Here is a 15,326-nt window from a genome sequence, read left to right as displayed (position 1 = left end):
TCAGGTAGCCTGCCTTCAGAATCAGTCCTTCATAACTCATGATCATGTTCAATAAACAAAATTTAATTAATTAAAAACAAAGACATTAAAAGGAGATCAGATGTTTTAAACCAGTAAAGCAACAACAGAAACTGGTTTCAGTTTAAACGCTGCAGGTTGTTTGCTGATGACGTTTTTCTGTCCTCGTGTCTCTGACAACTGCTCAGTCCATCGATCAGTCAGAGATCAGTCAGTCAGAGATCAATCAGTCAGTCAGCAATCAGTCAGTCAGAGATCAGTCAGTCAGTCAGAGATCAATCAGTCAGTCAGAGATCAATCAGTCAGTCAGAGATCAATCAGTCAGTCAGAGATCAATCAGTCAGTCAGAGATCAATCAGTCAGTCAGAGATCAATCAGAGATCGATCAGCAGAGAGTCCAGCTGCAGGTAAGTTCTGTCTCCAGACTCCATAAATAACTGGTTCTGACCCGGTTCAGGTTTTCAGCTGTTTTAATCTGAATGAAGAGCAGAAACTTTAAAACTGTAAAATATCAGAACGGAAAGAAAAAACTAAAAATCAAAAATATGAAACGACTTGATTGATGAACGGAAAGATTCAGATCAATAATCAATGTCTATAAAAGACAGAGATAAATATTTGTTCTGTTCTCACGTCATCGATAGTTTTATTGTTTTAATTCAAGTCGACTGAATAATCTGATAATGTTTAATAACTGTTTTATTACAGCGTGTAACCATAAATTACAGTTTTATTGATTTTAAATCAGAAAAATGTCAGAATTCTGCAGATATTTGCTGCTATTAGAAAGAAAATGATGTAAAATAATAATTAACAAACATAAAACGCCGTCCACATTAATGATCTGTATTTCTACCAACAGTAATTTGTTCTTTCACAGCATTTGACCGTAAAACTGTTTAAATGTCGTTTTTTTACCCACATCTGCTGATGGTTTTTAAACTTCTAACTGGGTCTAAACTGGAGCCGATGGTTTAACTGGAAACTGGTTTTTGTTGAAAACAAACAAAAGTCCGTTTGACAGAAAAACTGGAGTCAACAAGGAGACAGAAACCAGGAGATCAGATCAGAGCTGCTGGTCGTCTGTTAGAAAAGAAGAAAACCTGAAGATTCACGTTTGTCTTTATGAGTCACAACTTCACTGATAAACTAAAGGAAAAACATGACAGGAAGCTGCTCAACGTACATTTATAGTTTCACCAAAACTTCCTGAATATGTGATCAGAAAGAGTCTGAATGTGAACTTTTCTCTTTATAAAACACTAAACTGACATTAATGAATATTAAAAAGCAATAATTCATGTAAACAGAAAATATATAAACATGAAATAAAGAATGTGCTGAAAAGAAAAACACAGTTAGTCGTTTTTAAATGTGTTTTTATGAAGATGTAATTTGAACTGGAAATATTTCACGATAGAAACGACTCAAAACTAAAATTTAAAAGAAAAAGTTTGTGATAAATGTTTCCATGATCAGTTGAATTTTACTGGAAAATGCTTCAATGTGATTCATAAATAAAAATAAAGGCAGAAATTTCATACAGGAATCGTTTTGTTCACATCGTTACGACTGAATTAGTTCAAGTCAGAAACAAGTTTTAATATTGAAATGATGAGAAAATGAAACTACACAAAAATAAATTTCAACAATCAAGTAAACGACTGAGGAAATCATTTCTAATATCATGAAATCAATTAATAATTTTACCACAAATGTGAAAAATCAAAAGCTTTTGCTAAAAAACTGAGTATTTTGAGAATAAAGTCTGAACTTAAAGAACATGAAGTTTTAATTGGACCAATAATTTGTGACAAACTCACATTTTAACATGAAAATTTCTTTAATATTTGGACGTAAATCTGTAATTTTACACTAAAAAGAAGTAAACATGCAGCTTTTTTAATGGTACCTGTGATGTTTTAGTGTTTCTCACCTGCTTCATCGCTGCTGGTCCAGATGAGTGCTGAGGCTCCGCCCCCTTACCATCCTCACCTGTCCGACGCCGCCGCTTCCCCTCCAGGTTGGTTTGAATTAAAACTGAAAGTCTGAAGAATGAAACCCGAGAACAGAAACACTAACAATGAGCCAACATGGCCGCTGCAAACACTGCTGCTGATTGGACAGCTGGGGACAGGTGAGGTGGGCGTGGCTATCAGGTGACAGGAAGTGTGAGGACAGAAAACACAGTTAGAGCTTCTGAAGCCTCTGAATCATTCTCAGCTTTTCCATTCTCACAAATGATGTTTTCATAAAAATCTTTTTACTGAATCGTTGTGATTTTATAAATTTATTCTCACAATATTCAAACATCATTTTTATAAACTGTGAACTTTGTGATTTTTTTTGTGGTATTTTTGCTGTTTTTTGTGTATAAAGGTTGAAACTGTTTCTCTGTTGTTGTGATCATGTGACCTGTTGTTGTATCTTTCCAGCTCTCAGCTGCTTCCCCGGCTCCTCGTACCAGGTACCCAGCATGCACTGCTGCAGCGCCGCTGTTCACTTTATGTTTAAATATTGACTCAAGAACTGAAAGTTGATTCTTGGACAACAAAACTGAAATATTCCATCTGAGACCAAACAGATTTGAAGTTTTCTTACTTTTTTTTTGCAATATTTAACCATTTTTCTCAGCTCTTCATTCTGAAATATTACAAACTTTTAATTAAAAAACTTGGAGATATTATTTTCTTCTGATGTTGTGATTTATCACAACTTTATTCACATAAAATTACAACTTTTCATCAGCAGTTTATAACTTTTTGTCTTTAAACATTAAAATTTCCCCCAAAATATTACAAATGTGAGAATCGTTAGCAGTGTTAGCATAGCTAACAGTGTTAGCATCGTTAGAATCATTAGCATTGTTAGCATAGTTAGCAGTGTTAGCATAGTTAGCATTGTTAGCAGAGTTATCATTGTTAGCAATGTTACCATCATTAACTGTGAAAGCATAGTTAACAGTGTTAGTAGTGTTAGCATCCTTAGAATTGTAAACATTGTCAGTATCATTAGCAGTGTTAGCATTGTTATAAGTGTTTTAATCATCAGCAGTGTTACCTTTATTGGCATCGTTAGCAGTATTAGCATCACTAGCAGTGCTAGCATTGCTAGCATAGTCAGCAGTGTTAGCATCGTTAGCATAGTTAGCAGTAATACTATACATGTGAGAATAGAAACAAGTGAAGTTATCCAGCAACACAAGATGAAGAATCTTCTTCTCCAGTTTAAATTGTTTTCATCTTTTTCTCTGCATCTTTAGAGCAGAACAAAGAAAAATATCTGATGAAAAAATGACTGTAAATATTAACGCAGGTGGATTAATTAAAAAAGATGTAAATCAATAAAAGAGAGAAACAACACAGCAGGTTAAAGCCAAAAGATCAGGAAGTGATGTCACAGAAATGCAGTGATTCAGGAAGTTAAGATGAAAAACCGTGAAGCAGAAACATGTTGGTTAACGTATGAATTTAACTCAGAACGGAACTAAAACAGACCCTTGGTGTTGCTATGGTAACCATCTCCTCTGCAGACCTTCCCTCAGACCTTCCACACCCACTACCACGGAGATCCAGGCCTCACAGCGCCGGGGTACCAGGACGGCCCGGTCGGACCCCCTAAACACACCGGTGAGCTTCAACCAACACGGTCCTCATAAGACCAGCATTTATTATTATTACTATTATTATTATTATTATTATTATTATTATTATTATTATTATTATTATTATTATTATTATTATTATTATTATTATTATTATTATTATTATTATTATTATTACCAGAAATCACCACAGTGGTCCCAGTTATCAGCCTGGAACTGTAAAAACACCAAGAAGGGACAAAGAAAGACTTTATTCTACACGTTTCATTCAAAGATTCACCAAGAACTAAAACAGATTCTGTCAAACCAGAAACTTCTGAGACTGAGAGGAAAATCAAAGCTACTGGATGAATAACAAATGCAGCACGGCTCAGAAACAGTGAACAGAGGAGTTAAAGTAGTTGGAGATACATTCAGCATGGTGAAACATCTTTCTACTGATGAGGAGCAGAGTAGAGAGGAAAAGTCTGGAAACATCTACAGGATAAGGAGATAAAAATGACCACAAAGAGACACAAAACTGCACAAAATAACATTAGAAAACAAATAAGTAACAACAAACAGGATTAAAAAAACAACAACAAAAACACAAAACAACACAGAACTAGTCAAAAACGACAAAGATACAAAAATGACCACCGACAGACAAAAGTGTCCCAAATGTGTATAATAGTAAAAAACAACAACAATGAGACACAATGTGACAGAAAGATGACATAAAATCAGAAAAAGTAGATTAAAGATGACAAAGTGTGGAAACATGGAGACAGTTCAACATCTACAGGATGAGGAGACGACGTTTCTACAGCAGAATAAAGAGACTGATGAAATATCACAGTTTTAACTCAGATTTGGTTCATTTTCAGCTGAAAAGAGAAAATCTGATGGTTTTTCTTCTGTTTTCACAGTTTGTGGCTGATAAATAGTGACATTTTAGTGATTAAAACAAAAAGAAGAAGCGTGTTTGAAACCTGAGGGCTTCATAGACGCGTTTTCTAAAAATCACAGAGTGGAGTTAAAGCTGTTAGAGGCTGTAAAACTATACAGTTGACTATAGAATGTGGAGAAATTCGGTCCAGCGTTGGCTCAAAGAAAAGAGAAAAACATCTGATAAAACAAACAGAAACAGAGTTGTTGGTTGTGTAGTTGTGTTGTCATTGGATTGTAGTTGTGTTGTAGTTGTGTTGTCATTAGATTGTAGTTGTTGTGTTGTAGTTGTATTGTAATTGTGTTGTTGGTTGTGTAGTTGTGTTGTCATTGGATTGTAGTTGTGTTGTTGGTTGTGTAGTTGTGTTGTCATTAGATTGTAGTTGTGTTGTTGTGTTGTAGTTGTGTTGTCATTAGATTGTAGTTGTGTTGTGTTGTAATTGTGTTGTTGGTTGTGTAGTTGTGTTGTCACTGGATTGTTGTTGTGTTGTTGGTTGTGTTGTAGTTGTGTAGTAGTTGTGTTGTTGATTGTATTGTAGTTGCAGTTGTGTTGTTGTGTAGTTGTTGTGTTGTTGGTTGTATTGTAGTTGTAGTTGTGTAGTTGTTGTGTTACCATGTGGTGTTTTCAGCTGTTTCTGAACTTCTCCAGTTTACGTCGTGGAGCAACATCACCATGACGACGGTGGCGGCGGTGACTCGTGTCTGGCGGTTCTCTGCTGCTGCTTCCTGTGGAACCTTCTGACCGCCCACCACTGACCCTCACCTTTACAAACGCTGCTCTCTGATTGGCTGATTGAGGCGGTTTTGTGTCCTTTAACTTTGAGCTTGTAATCGTCTCACCTTCAGCTGCAAACTCCTCGTCTGTGGATTTTATGAACAGAAGGAAACTAGAATGTGAGCTGCTCTAATGAAACAGTTTGACCACATGAGGGCGACATTCAGTCATTAAACCATCAGGAATCAATATTTACTGATCAATGACTCCATCCATCCACATTCAAAGCTCACTTTTCCCTCCAATAGAATAAAGTCTGTGGAAAGTGGATGATGAACTGTTTGGCTCCACATATTTAAAATATTTTATATTTCACTCTTGAAATAAATAAATAAAATTTTAACAAATGTCAGAACAATAATTTTCCTCCTCACACAGCTGCATCCATCTGGACCAGAACATAAATAATTTCATATAAACATTTAGAACAACTAAATTCACTGTAAATCTGTATTTGACATTAAATGTTCAGAGACACATTAATCTTAATGCATCACTAATTTGACTTGTGATGTAACACAGTTAAGTTCTGCAGCTGATTAGGACTCACTGCTGCTCACATTTAGTTTGTCTTCATAGATTAATTCAGTCCTTTGTCTAGAACAGCGTTTCCCAACCTGGGGTCCGCGCCCCCCCAAGGGGGGCGCCAGAGATCTGAGGGGAGCGCAAAGCTTTGTCTACTCTGAGGCTGTGATGTTATAAAAAATAGATTTTTACATTCTGGATAAAATCAGAGTAACAGACTCACTGTGTCATCACAAGTCTACCTATAAAACATTTTAAAAACACATTTATTTGGTCTTTCTCCAGGTTGGCTCTAGTTCATCCAGATTCATTAGTTTGTGTGCAGTTAGAAAATTACTGACGGAATTGGTGTCTGAAAAACGCAGAACGGGGCTGTGGCTGGGGTGCAGCTTATAGGAGGGGCTCCAAGCCAAACAGGCTGGGAACCACTAGTCTAGAAGATTGAAAACTTCAAGGTTTTAGTGACATCTGCTGGACAACTGAAGTCATAGCGACCTTCTGAAGAGCTGGACTGAAGCACTGACAGTTTCTATCCCATGTCAGCAATAAAAGTTCAGAAAAGACTGTCTTCATTCATGTGTTTCCTTCATTGATACTAAACAATGATTCAGTCATCATTACACAATAAAATACATTATGCTTGTTAGACTCTTAGAAGTTAAACTAAATTCTTTGTTGAAAGGAGTAAAACATTATTAAAAAACCAACAAAAACTAATATGCAGACACACTCACCTCTAAAACACGTTCCAGATGAAATAAAGAATAAATTTAAATGACAGAAAATGAAGCGTTAAATGTTGTTTCAGGTTTATTCAGCGCTTTAAGCTTTATTTAAACTGGACTAAAAGTCTGTAACAGGATCAGAGATCCTTCCTGCTTTGCAGCTGATCATGAACTAAGAAACATCTTGTTTTGTTGTGTAGTGTTTTTAAAGAAAACCTTTAAAGCTGATGGTTTATCGGTCATTTGGGGACTCGTATGATCCATCAGGAATGTTTATTCAGAGGCCAGAAGTTCCAATATAAACAGTATGTTGACACACATACATATCTAAAGAGACATACATATTATTCATTTGGACTCGTTTGTAGCTGACTGTCAGGGTTTACAGTGTTGACAGGCTCACTGGTTTGCTGTGCAGATTGTCATCATGTTTGGAGAGTCTCAGCGTGGATGATGTGTTTTTTCTTGTGTGCAGAGCAAACGCCACACCTACAAATAATTGTAAATTTGAGTCTCATTTAAAAATGAAAATGAAAAGGAAAGCTGTCTGTCTTGGACACTCGGGTGAAGAGAGGAGCAGAGTTGTCAACTGAACACCACCTGGTGGTGAGTTGGATCCAATGGAAGGCTGCTGGACAGACCTGGTAAACCCAAATGTAATGAGGGTGAACTGGGAACATCTGGTGGAGGACCAATTCCCACCTCCGGAAGAGTTTCTCCTGCATCCTGGAGGTTGGGGACATGGAATCTGAGTGGTCCATGTTCAAAGCCTCCATTGCAGAGGCGGCTGTTAAGAGCTGTGGCCTGAAGGTCACTGGTGTCTTTCGCGGCAGCAACCCAGAACCCGCTGGTGGACACCAGTGGTGAGGGAAGCCGTCAGGCTGAAGAAGGAGGCCTTTCAGGCCTGGCTGACTCGGGGGTCTCCTGAAGCAGCCAACGGATACCGGTTGGTCAAAAGGGCTGGAAACCTGATCTTCTATGAGTCTGACCTGACAGAGTGTGGCATCGATGTGGAAGCAGCCTCAAAGTACTCAGGAGTGTTCACACAGATCTTTAAAGAGGAGAATGGACTGTACCAGGACAAGGTGTTCTGCTTCGTCCATCTGAGTGTTCAGGAGTTTCTGGCTGCTCTTCATGTCCATCAGACCTTCATCACCTCTGGAATCAACCTGCTGGACAAAGAACAACAAAGAACATCTTGGTGGTCTGAAGTGTTCCAAAGTAAATCAACAGGTTTCTACCAGAGAGCAGTAGACGAGGCCTTACAGAGTCCAAACGGACACCTGGACTTGTTCCTCCGCTTCCTCCTGGGTCTCTCAATGCCGACCAATCAGAATCTCCTACCAGGCCTGCTGACACAGACAGGAAGTAGCTCACAGACAAATCAGAAAACAGTGGAGTACATCAAGAAGAAGATCAGTGAGAATGTGTCTGTAGAGAGAAGCATCAATCTGTTCCACTGTCTGAATGAACTGAAGGATGTTTCTCTAGTGGAGGAGGTCCAACAGTCCCTGAGATCAGGACGTCTGTCCACAAATAAACTGTCTCCTGCTCATTGGTCAGCTCTGGTCTTCATTTTACTGTCATCAGAAGAACATCTGGACGTGTTTGACCTGAAGAAATACTCTGCTTCAGAGGATGTTCTTCTGAGGCTGCTGCCAGTGGTCAAAGCCTCCAAGAAAGTTCTGTAAGTAGTTGGAGACTGAAGATACTTTTCCATTTTCCTGCTGTTTCATCAGTATAATCTGCTTTCTGTCTCTTCAGACTGAGTGGCTGTAATCTGTCAGAGAGAAGCTGTGGAGCTCTGTCCTCAGTCCTCAGCTCCCAGTCCTCCAGGGTGACAGAGCTGGACCTGACTAACAACAACTTGCAGGATTCAGGAGTGGAGAGTCTTTCTGCTGGACTGGAGAGTCCACACTGTAAACTGGAAGCTCTCAGGTCAGGACTCACACTTTGAAACTGAAAGAAAATGTAAGATTGATTCTTGATTTGCTTCAGATGCATCAAATCTGCAGCAAAATGTAGCTGAAAGACAAAGAAGAAAACCAAGAATGAGAAACATCCATCCAAGTGTTGTCTGTCAGGTTTGTGTTGTTTTGTGTGTGCAGGCTGTAAGGCTGTCTGGTCACAGAGGAAGGTTGTGCTTCTCTGGCCTCAGCTCTGAGCTTCAATCCCTCAAATCTGAGAGAGCTGGACCTGAGCTACAACCATCCAGGAGACTCAGGAGAGGAGATGCTGAGGGCTAAAGTGGAAGATCCAGACTGTAGACTGGAGACTCTCAGGTAATTGTTAGCTTAGCTTAGCTCAAAGACTGGAAGCAGATTAAACTGTTAGCCTAGCTTAGCTCAAAGACTGGAAGCAGGGTAAACTGTTAGCCTAGCTTAGCACAAGTAGTGGAAGCAGAAGAACACTGTTAGCTAAGCTGCGCACCATGACTGAAGGGAATGGGAAACTGTTAGTGTAGTTTAGCACATCAATATGACACACAGAGAACCTGTTAGCCTAGCTTAGCACAAAGACTGGAAGCAGATTAAACTGTTAGCCTAGCTTAGCTCAAAGACTGGAAGCAGATTAAACTGTTAGCCTAGCTTAGCACAAAGACAGGAAGCAGGGTAAACTGTTAGCCTAGCTTAGCACAAAGACTGGAAGCAGGGTAAACTGTTAGCCTAGCTTAGCTCAAAGACAGGAAGCAGGGTAAACTGTTAGCCTAGCTTAGCACAAAGACAGGAAGCAGGGTAAACTGTTAGCCTAGCTTAGCTCAAAGACAGGAAGCAGGGTAAACTGTTAGCCTAGCTTAGCTCAAAGACAGGAAGCAGGGTAAACTGTTAGCCTAGCTTAGCTCAAAGACAAGAAGCAGGGTAAACTGTTAGCCTAGCTTAGCTCAAAGACAGGAAGCAGGGTAAACTGTTAGCTTAGCTTAGCACAAAGACAGGAAGCAGGGTAAACTGTTAACCTAGCTTAGCACAAAGACTGGAAGCAGGGTAAACTGTTAGCCTAGCTTAGCACAAAGACAGGAAGCAGGGTAAACTGTTAGCCTAGCTTAGCACAAAGACTGGAAGCAGAGTAAACTGTTAGCCTAGCGTAACACAAAGACAGGAAGCAGGGTAAACTGTTAGCCTAGCTTAGCACAAAGACTGGAAGCAGGGTAAACTGTTAACCTAGCTTAGCACAAAGACTGGAAGCAGGGTAAACTGTTAGCCTAGCTTAGCACAAAGACAGGAAGCAGGGTAAACTGTTAGCCTAGCTTAGCACAAAGACTGGAAGCAGAGTAAACTGTTAGCCTAGCGTAACACAAAGACAGGAAGCAGGGTAAACTGTTAGCCTAGCTTAGCACAAAGACTGGAAGCAGGGTAAACTGTTAGCCTAGCTTAGCACAAAGACTGGAAGCAGGGTAAACTGTTAGCCTAGCTTAGCTCAAAGACAGGAAGCAGGGTAAACTGTTAGCCTAGCTTAGCTCAAAGACAGGAAGCAGGGTAAAATGTTAGCCTAGCTTAGCTCAAAGACAGGAAGCAGGGTAAACTGTTAGCATAGCTTAGCTCAAAGACAGGAAGCAGGGTAAACTGTTAGCCTAGCGTAACACAAAGACAGGAAGCAGGGTAAACTGTTAGCCTAGCTTAGCTCAAAGACAGGAAGCAGTGTAAACTGTTAGCATAGCTCCATGAACAGAGGAACCATAAATGAGTAAAGCTGAATAATGAGTGTAAACTGAGCTGGAACATGACGAGCACAGGACAGGACTTTAGAGATGCTGCATTCAGGTGTCTGTGTCTCCATGTTGGACTGGTCCTTTATCAGTGGAACAGTGTGAGAGCCATGTAACGTCCATGTGTGCTGCTGAAAGAGTCGCTGCTGCTCTGACCGTCCTCCTCCTTTCAGGGTGACGCCTGCTGGAGTCCCATGGTTGACACCAGGTCTGAGGAAGTGTAAGTGTGTTTTAATGGATAGATGGAAACAAAGCAGCACATTCAAGCATCTTCAAAGTGTCACATCTCTGAGGTCATCATCAAAGGTTTAATACTGATCACATGATCCATCAATAACTGCAGCTGTGTTGTGTTTGTTCTCTCCATCAGATTCCTGTCAACTCACAGTCGACACAAACACAGTAAACAGAAAACGTAAACTGTCTGACAACAACAGGAAGGTGACATTTGTGGAGGAGGATCAGTCGTATCCTGATCATCCAGACAGGCTTGACTACTGGGAACAGCTGCTGTGTGGAACTGGTCTGACTGGTCGCTGTTACTGGGAGGTGGAGTGGAGAGGACGTGTTACAATATCAGTGAATTACAGAGGAATCAGAAGGAAAGGATTCAGAGATGACGGTCAGTTTGGATGTAGTGATCAGTCCTGGAGTCTGTTCTGCTCTGATCGTCATGGTTACTCTGTCAGACACAATAACATAGAAACATCCATCAGGTCCTCCTCAGTCTCTCACAGAGTTTCAGTTTATGTGGATGTTCCTGCTGGAACTCTGTCCTTCTACAGAGTCTCCTCTGACTCTCTGATCCTCCTCCACACCTTCAACACCACATTCACTGAACCTCTCTATCCTGGATTTGGGTTCATGTAATTACCAGGTTCCTCAGTGGTTCTGTGTTGAGTTTAACAGTTGCTAAGTTGCCTGGTGAGGGATCTGAGGACCGCCTTAAAAGTGCTGCGTGATGTTCTACAGAAATATTATGTGATTCTCAGGGTTGAACACTTGGAGAGGATGTCTAGGAAAGTTGTAATGTAGAAACAAAGAGCCACAGTGCAGCCAGAACAGTCAGCTCCAGTTTAAACACTGCTGTAGCTCTGTCAGCCACTAGAGGGCGTCAGTGTCTTCACAATCAGCCCTCAGCTTGTTGCAGCTGAGGTCATGGAGGGTCACACTGCATCACTGCTCTGTGTTTCCTCGTTATAAAGCTTCTCTCTTCCAACAAGTATGAAATGAGGATATGGCGCTAGTTGAACTTAACCTAAAACCTGTAAAATCAAGACTAAAAGACTTTGCTGCTTCAGTGTGTTTTTGATCAACAGGCTTTTACAGTTTTAATGTGAAGCTGCACAACATTGTGAAGTCCTTCTTTCATTTAGTCAACTATCTGCCTTATCAGAAGAAAAAATAAATGTAAGCTTAAAATTGTGAGGTAGAAGTCATAATTGTGACCTAATAGGTGAAACTGATGATATTAAATTAAAGTATTTGCTCACAGTTTTGTCTAACTAAATCAAAATGATCAGTGTTTTCATCATGTGTGACTTTTAATGTGTTTTGTTTTTGTTCTCTGCATACTCAGACATGTCATCATTTCGCATTTTTGTTGCTCTTATCGGGTTGTTTTGGGTTTGATCTGCTGCATAATCCAGACAGTTCGATATTTCCTCTGGATTTGATAATGATCACAACAGAACTAACGCTGGAGGACGTTTCAGCGTCTGTTTGTCAACTTGTTATGGTTTTAAAGGTTCATTCCACCCAAAACAGTACTTTCTGTCCAAGTACTTTGAGTTTTAAGGGTTTATGCTACCCAAAGTATTACTTTCTGTCCAAGTAATTTGAGTTTTAAATGTTTATTCTACCCAAAATACTGCCTTCTGTCCAAGTAGTTGTAATTTAAAAGTTTATTCCACATACATAGTACTTAGTAGAAGGTTTATTGTACCAAAAAATACCACTTTCTGTCCAAGTAATTTGAGTTTTAAGGGTTTATTCTACCCAAAGTATTACTTCTGTCCAAGTAATTTGAGTTTTAAATGTTTTTTCTACCCAAAATACTACCTTCTGTCCAAGTACTTGTAATTTAAGAGTTTACTTCACATTCATAGTACTTAGTAGAAAGTTTATTCTACCAAGAATACCACTTTCTGTCCAAGCAATTTAAGTTTTAAATGTTTATTCCACCCAAAACTATACTTTCTGTTCAAGTACTTCTAGTTTTAACGGTTTATTGCATCCAAAATACTACTTCCTGTCCAGGTACTTCTTTGGAAATGTTGACTACATGAGCATGATTATAGCAAAACTGTTGATTGTTGTTATCTTGGTGTGCAGTAACTGTGTTTTTAACCTCCGGTCTATGATGTTTAGGATGATAGCTGAGAATAATTTTCAGCATTTTTAATCAATAACAGGTTTTTTAACACTAATTGAACACAATGGACATTTGTTCATTATTAGTGTTGCCGCTTTAGTCAATATTCTGTGTCTGCAGCAGAAACCCATCTAGTTTTAAGGGTTTATCACATGTAAAATACTGCTTTCTGTGAAATTATTTTGAGTTTTAAAGGTTTATTGTACCCAAAGAATTGCTATCTGTTCAAGTACTTGTAGTTTTAAAGGCTTACTCCACATAAATCGTACTTTTCTGATCAACAAGTTATAGTTTTAAGGGTTTATTCCAACCAAAATATTAGTTAATGTACAAGTTTTATTCTGTTTTTACTGTCTTGGTTGGTTTTTATTTCTGTATACTTTGATTCTGTGTTTGTCTTGTTGTTTTTATGGTTTTATGCCCTGAATGTTTTTATTGTTTGTGCAGCAGTACCCTTCTTAATCTGAGACAAATTTCTCCCATGGGAGACAAATAAAGAACTTTGACTTGACTGTAAGTTTTAAGGGTTTATTGCATCCAAAATACTACTTTTGTCCAAGTACTTGTAGTTTTAAAGGTTTACTCCACATACATATTACTTTTCTGATCAGCAACTTATAATTTTAAAGGTTCATTCTACCAAAAAATACTACTTTCTGTCCAAGTAATTTGAGTTTTAAAAGTTTATTCAAACCAAAATACTGCTTTCTGTTCAAGTACTTCTAGTTTTATGGATTTATTGCATCCCAAATAGTACTTTCTGTCCAGGTACTTGTAGTTTATAAGGCATATTGAATCCAAAGTACAACTTTCTTTGCAAGTAGTTTCCTCCACATACATAATACTTTTCTGCTGAACAAGTTGTGGTTTTAAAGGTTCATTCTACCAAAAATATCACTTTCTGTCCAAGTAATTTGAGTTTTAAAGGTTTATCCTACCCAAAATAGTACTTTCTGTTCAAGTGCTCATAATAGTAAAGATTTACTGCACATAAATATTACTTTTCTGGTTAACAAGTTGTGATTTTAAAGGTTTATTCCACGCAAAATACTACTTTGTCCAAGTAATCTGACTCTCTGACATTAAGAATGGAAGTTTAGAATCATTTCAATGTTTTTAATCAATAACTCATATTTCCTGTGGATTTGGTGACAATCACAACAGAACTCCCTCTGGAAGATTTTTCAGTGTCTATTCGTCAGCTTGTTTTGGCATTTTTTTTTTTATCTCTTTGGGGATGAGAAACTGATTAATTCTGCTTAAAAACGACGTCTGCGCTGCCAAGACCCGTCAAATGTAAAAGAGGAGGGAGAAAAAGGAGATTTAAGCTCACTTCCTCTTGTTTAGTTCAGATGGAGTCGCTATCATGTCATATTTTGTCCAGTTACTCCCAATAAACTCTCCCACTCGTTTGGTTGGGTTTGTGCTCCGTTGGCGGCGGCGGCGGCGATCCTTCCCCGCTGCTGGCGAACGTGGCCCCGGTGTTCACTGTAAACTGCTCAGTGGGTTGTTTTTAATGGGATTATAATGACAGTTATGGTTTGCAAGAATTGATGTTTGTGACTTTTACGAGGTGTGAGTGGAGGGGCGGGACCAGGCGGCTCATAAAGGCTGCAGGAATGTTAATTGGTCGAGGCCACTGCTGCCCTCTTTGTTCTGCTGCTCACACTGGGCTTCTGTTGCCCCGTTAAAGGCCAAAGAACTGATTTAAAATCTGTGACTTTAACCTCCTGCACCTCCCCGACACGCACACATGTACGTACACGAACTCACCCCCCCGACTCCCGTTCTTTCTTCAAGGTTTTCCTTCCCACTGCTGCAGAAAAATGGACGCTTCGCCTCCCTCATTTCCTCCATGTTGCTTAATCAGGTGGTTGGCGCTGGCCTCCCCCTGCTGGGTTTGATCCAGTGCTGGGGGACTAAATTTATCACACTTTTCCTCCTGTGGCCACACGGGGAGGTTTCTGAAAAACCAAAAAGGAGGATTTGTGTCAGCGAGTCATTTTTCATTCTTTGGAAATGTTGAATAAATGAGCACAATTTTACCCAAACCGTTTATTTTTCTTGTCTTACAGGAAACAACTTATGGTTTTAAAGGGTTGTTGCATCCAAAATACTACTTTCTGTTGAAGTAGTGGTCGTTTTAAAGGTTTACTCCACATACATTGTAGTTTTCTGCTGAACAATTTGTGGTTTTAAAGGTTCACTCTACCAAAAATATCACTTTCTGTCCAAAAAAATGTTTGAAAAATTTTAAAATATTGACAAATATCTGAAAATGAATTAACTTTATAGTTTATTTAAATACACTAAAAAACTGTTGTAAGTTTATGGTCATACATTGTAAAAGATCTGCTTATTATTATTATTATTATTAGATCTGCTTATCTGCTCATTTTGATGAAGATTTTTCTTTATTATTCTTATTATTTAATACATTTTTCTTATATTTGTATTAATTAATTTCAGTAATTTTTCAAAACAGTAAAAATCTGTAAATCAACAGCTAAAAGCAGGTCAATTCTTTCAATAGTTTTCACACTTTATTGTGCAAAAACATGTTTAGAAAATGTTAAAATAATAACAAATCAAAACTTTATAATTTCTTTAAATACAATAAAAAACAGTTAGAATTTTATGTTTATTTTTCTTTATTTTTCTCATTATTTAATACT

General features: G+C 38.6%; 2 protein-coding genes across 2 annotated transcripts; both read left to right on the top strand.

The window, feature by feature from the left end:
• Nucleotides 1-42: 42 nt before the first annotated feature.
• Nucleotides 43-6,410, top strand: LOC118470226 (cysteine-rich and transmembrane domain-containing protein 1-like). Its single transcript, XM_035947787.2, has 5 exons — nucleotides 43-425; nucleotides 1,945-2,041; nucleotides 2,454-2,485; nucleotides 3,551-3,647; nucleotides 5,199-6,410. Exons 2-5 carry the CDS (start codon nucleotides 1,978-1,980, stop codon nucleotides 5,303-5,305), a joined length of 300 nt encoding a protein of 99 aa, XP_035803680.1. The 5' UTR covers nucleotides 43-425; nucleotides 1,945-1,977; the 3' UTR covers nucleotides 5,306-6,410.
• A 591-nt stretch (nucleotides 6,411-7,001) lies between these two features.
• LOC129350558 (NLR family CARD domain-containing protein 3-like) lies at nucleotides 7,002-8,814 on the top strand. Its single transcript, XM_055017461.1, has 3 exons — nucleotides 7,002-7,020; nucleotides 7,370-8,512; nucleotides 8,683-8,814. The coding sequence occupies exons 1-2, from the start codon at nucleotides 7,002-7,004 to the stop codon at nucleotides 8,263-8,265; spliced, it is 915 nt and encodes a 304-aa protein (XP_054873436.1). The 3' UTR covers nucleotides 8,266-8,512; nucleotides 8,683-8,814.
• The last annotated feature ends 6,512 nt before the right edge of the window (nucleotides 8,815-15,326 follow it).

The sequence above is a fragment of the Amphiprion ocellaris genome, chromosome 14, assembly GCF_022539595.1.
Source record: "Amphiprion ocellaris isolate individual 3 ecotype Okinawa chromosome 14, ASM2253959v1, whole genome shotgun sequence".
NCBI lineage: Eukaryota > Metazoa > Chordata > Actinopteri > Pomacentridae > Amphiprion > Amphiprion ocellaris.
This window is presented reverse-complemented; position numbering and strand designations above follow the sequence as displayed.

Bases quoted from the DNA above. Each gene is read 5' to 3' on its own strand.
- LOC118470226 (XM_035947787.2), top strand. From the start codon at position 1,978: ATGAGTGCTGAGGCTCCGCCCCCTTACCATCCTCACCTGTCCGACGCC. The intron at 2,042-2,453 runs GTTGGTTTGAAT...GTATCTTTCCAG, and splicing joins CGCCGCCGCTTCCCCTCCAG to CTCTCAGCTGCTTCCCCGGC. The intron at 3,648-5,198 runs GTGAGCTTCAAC...GAACTTCTCCAG, and splicing joins CGGACCCCCTAAACACACCG to TTTACGTCGTGGAGCAACAT.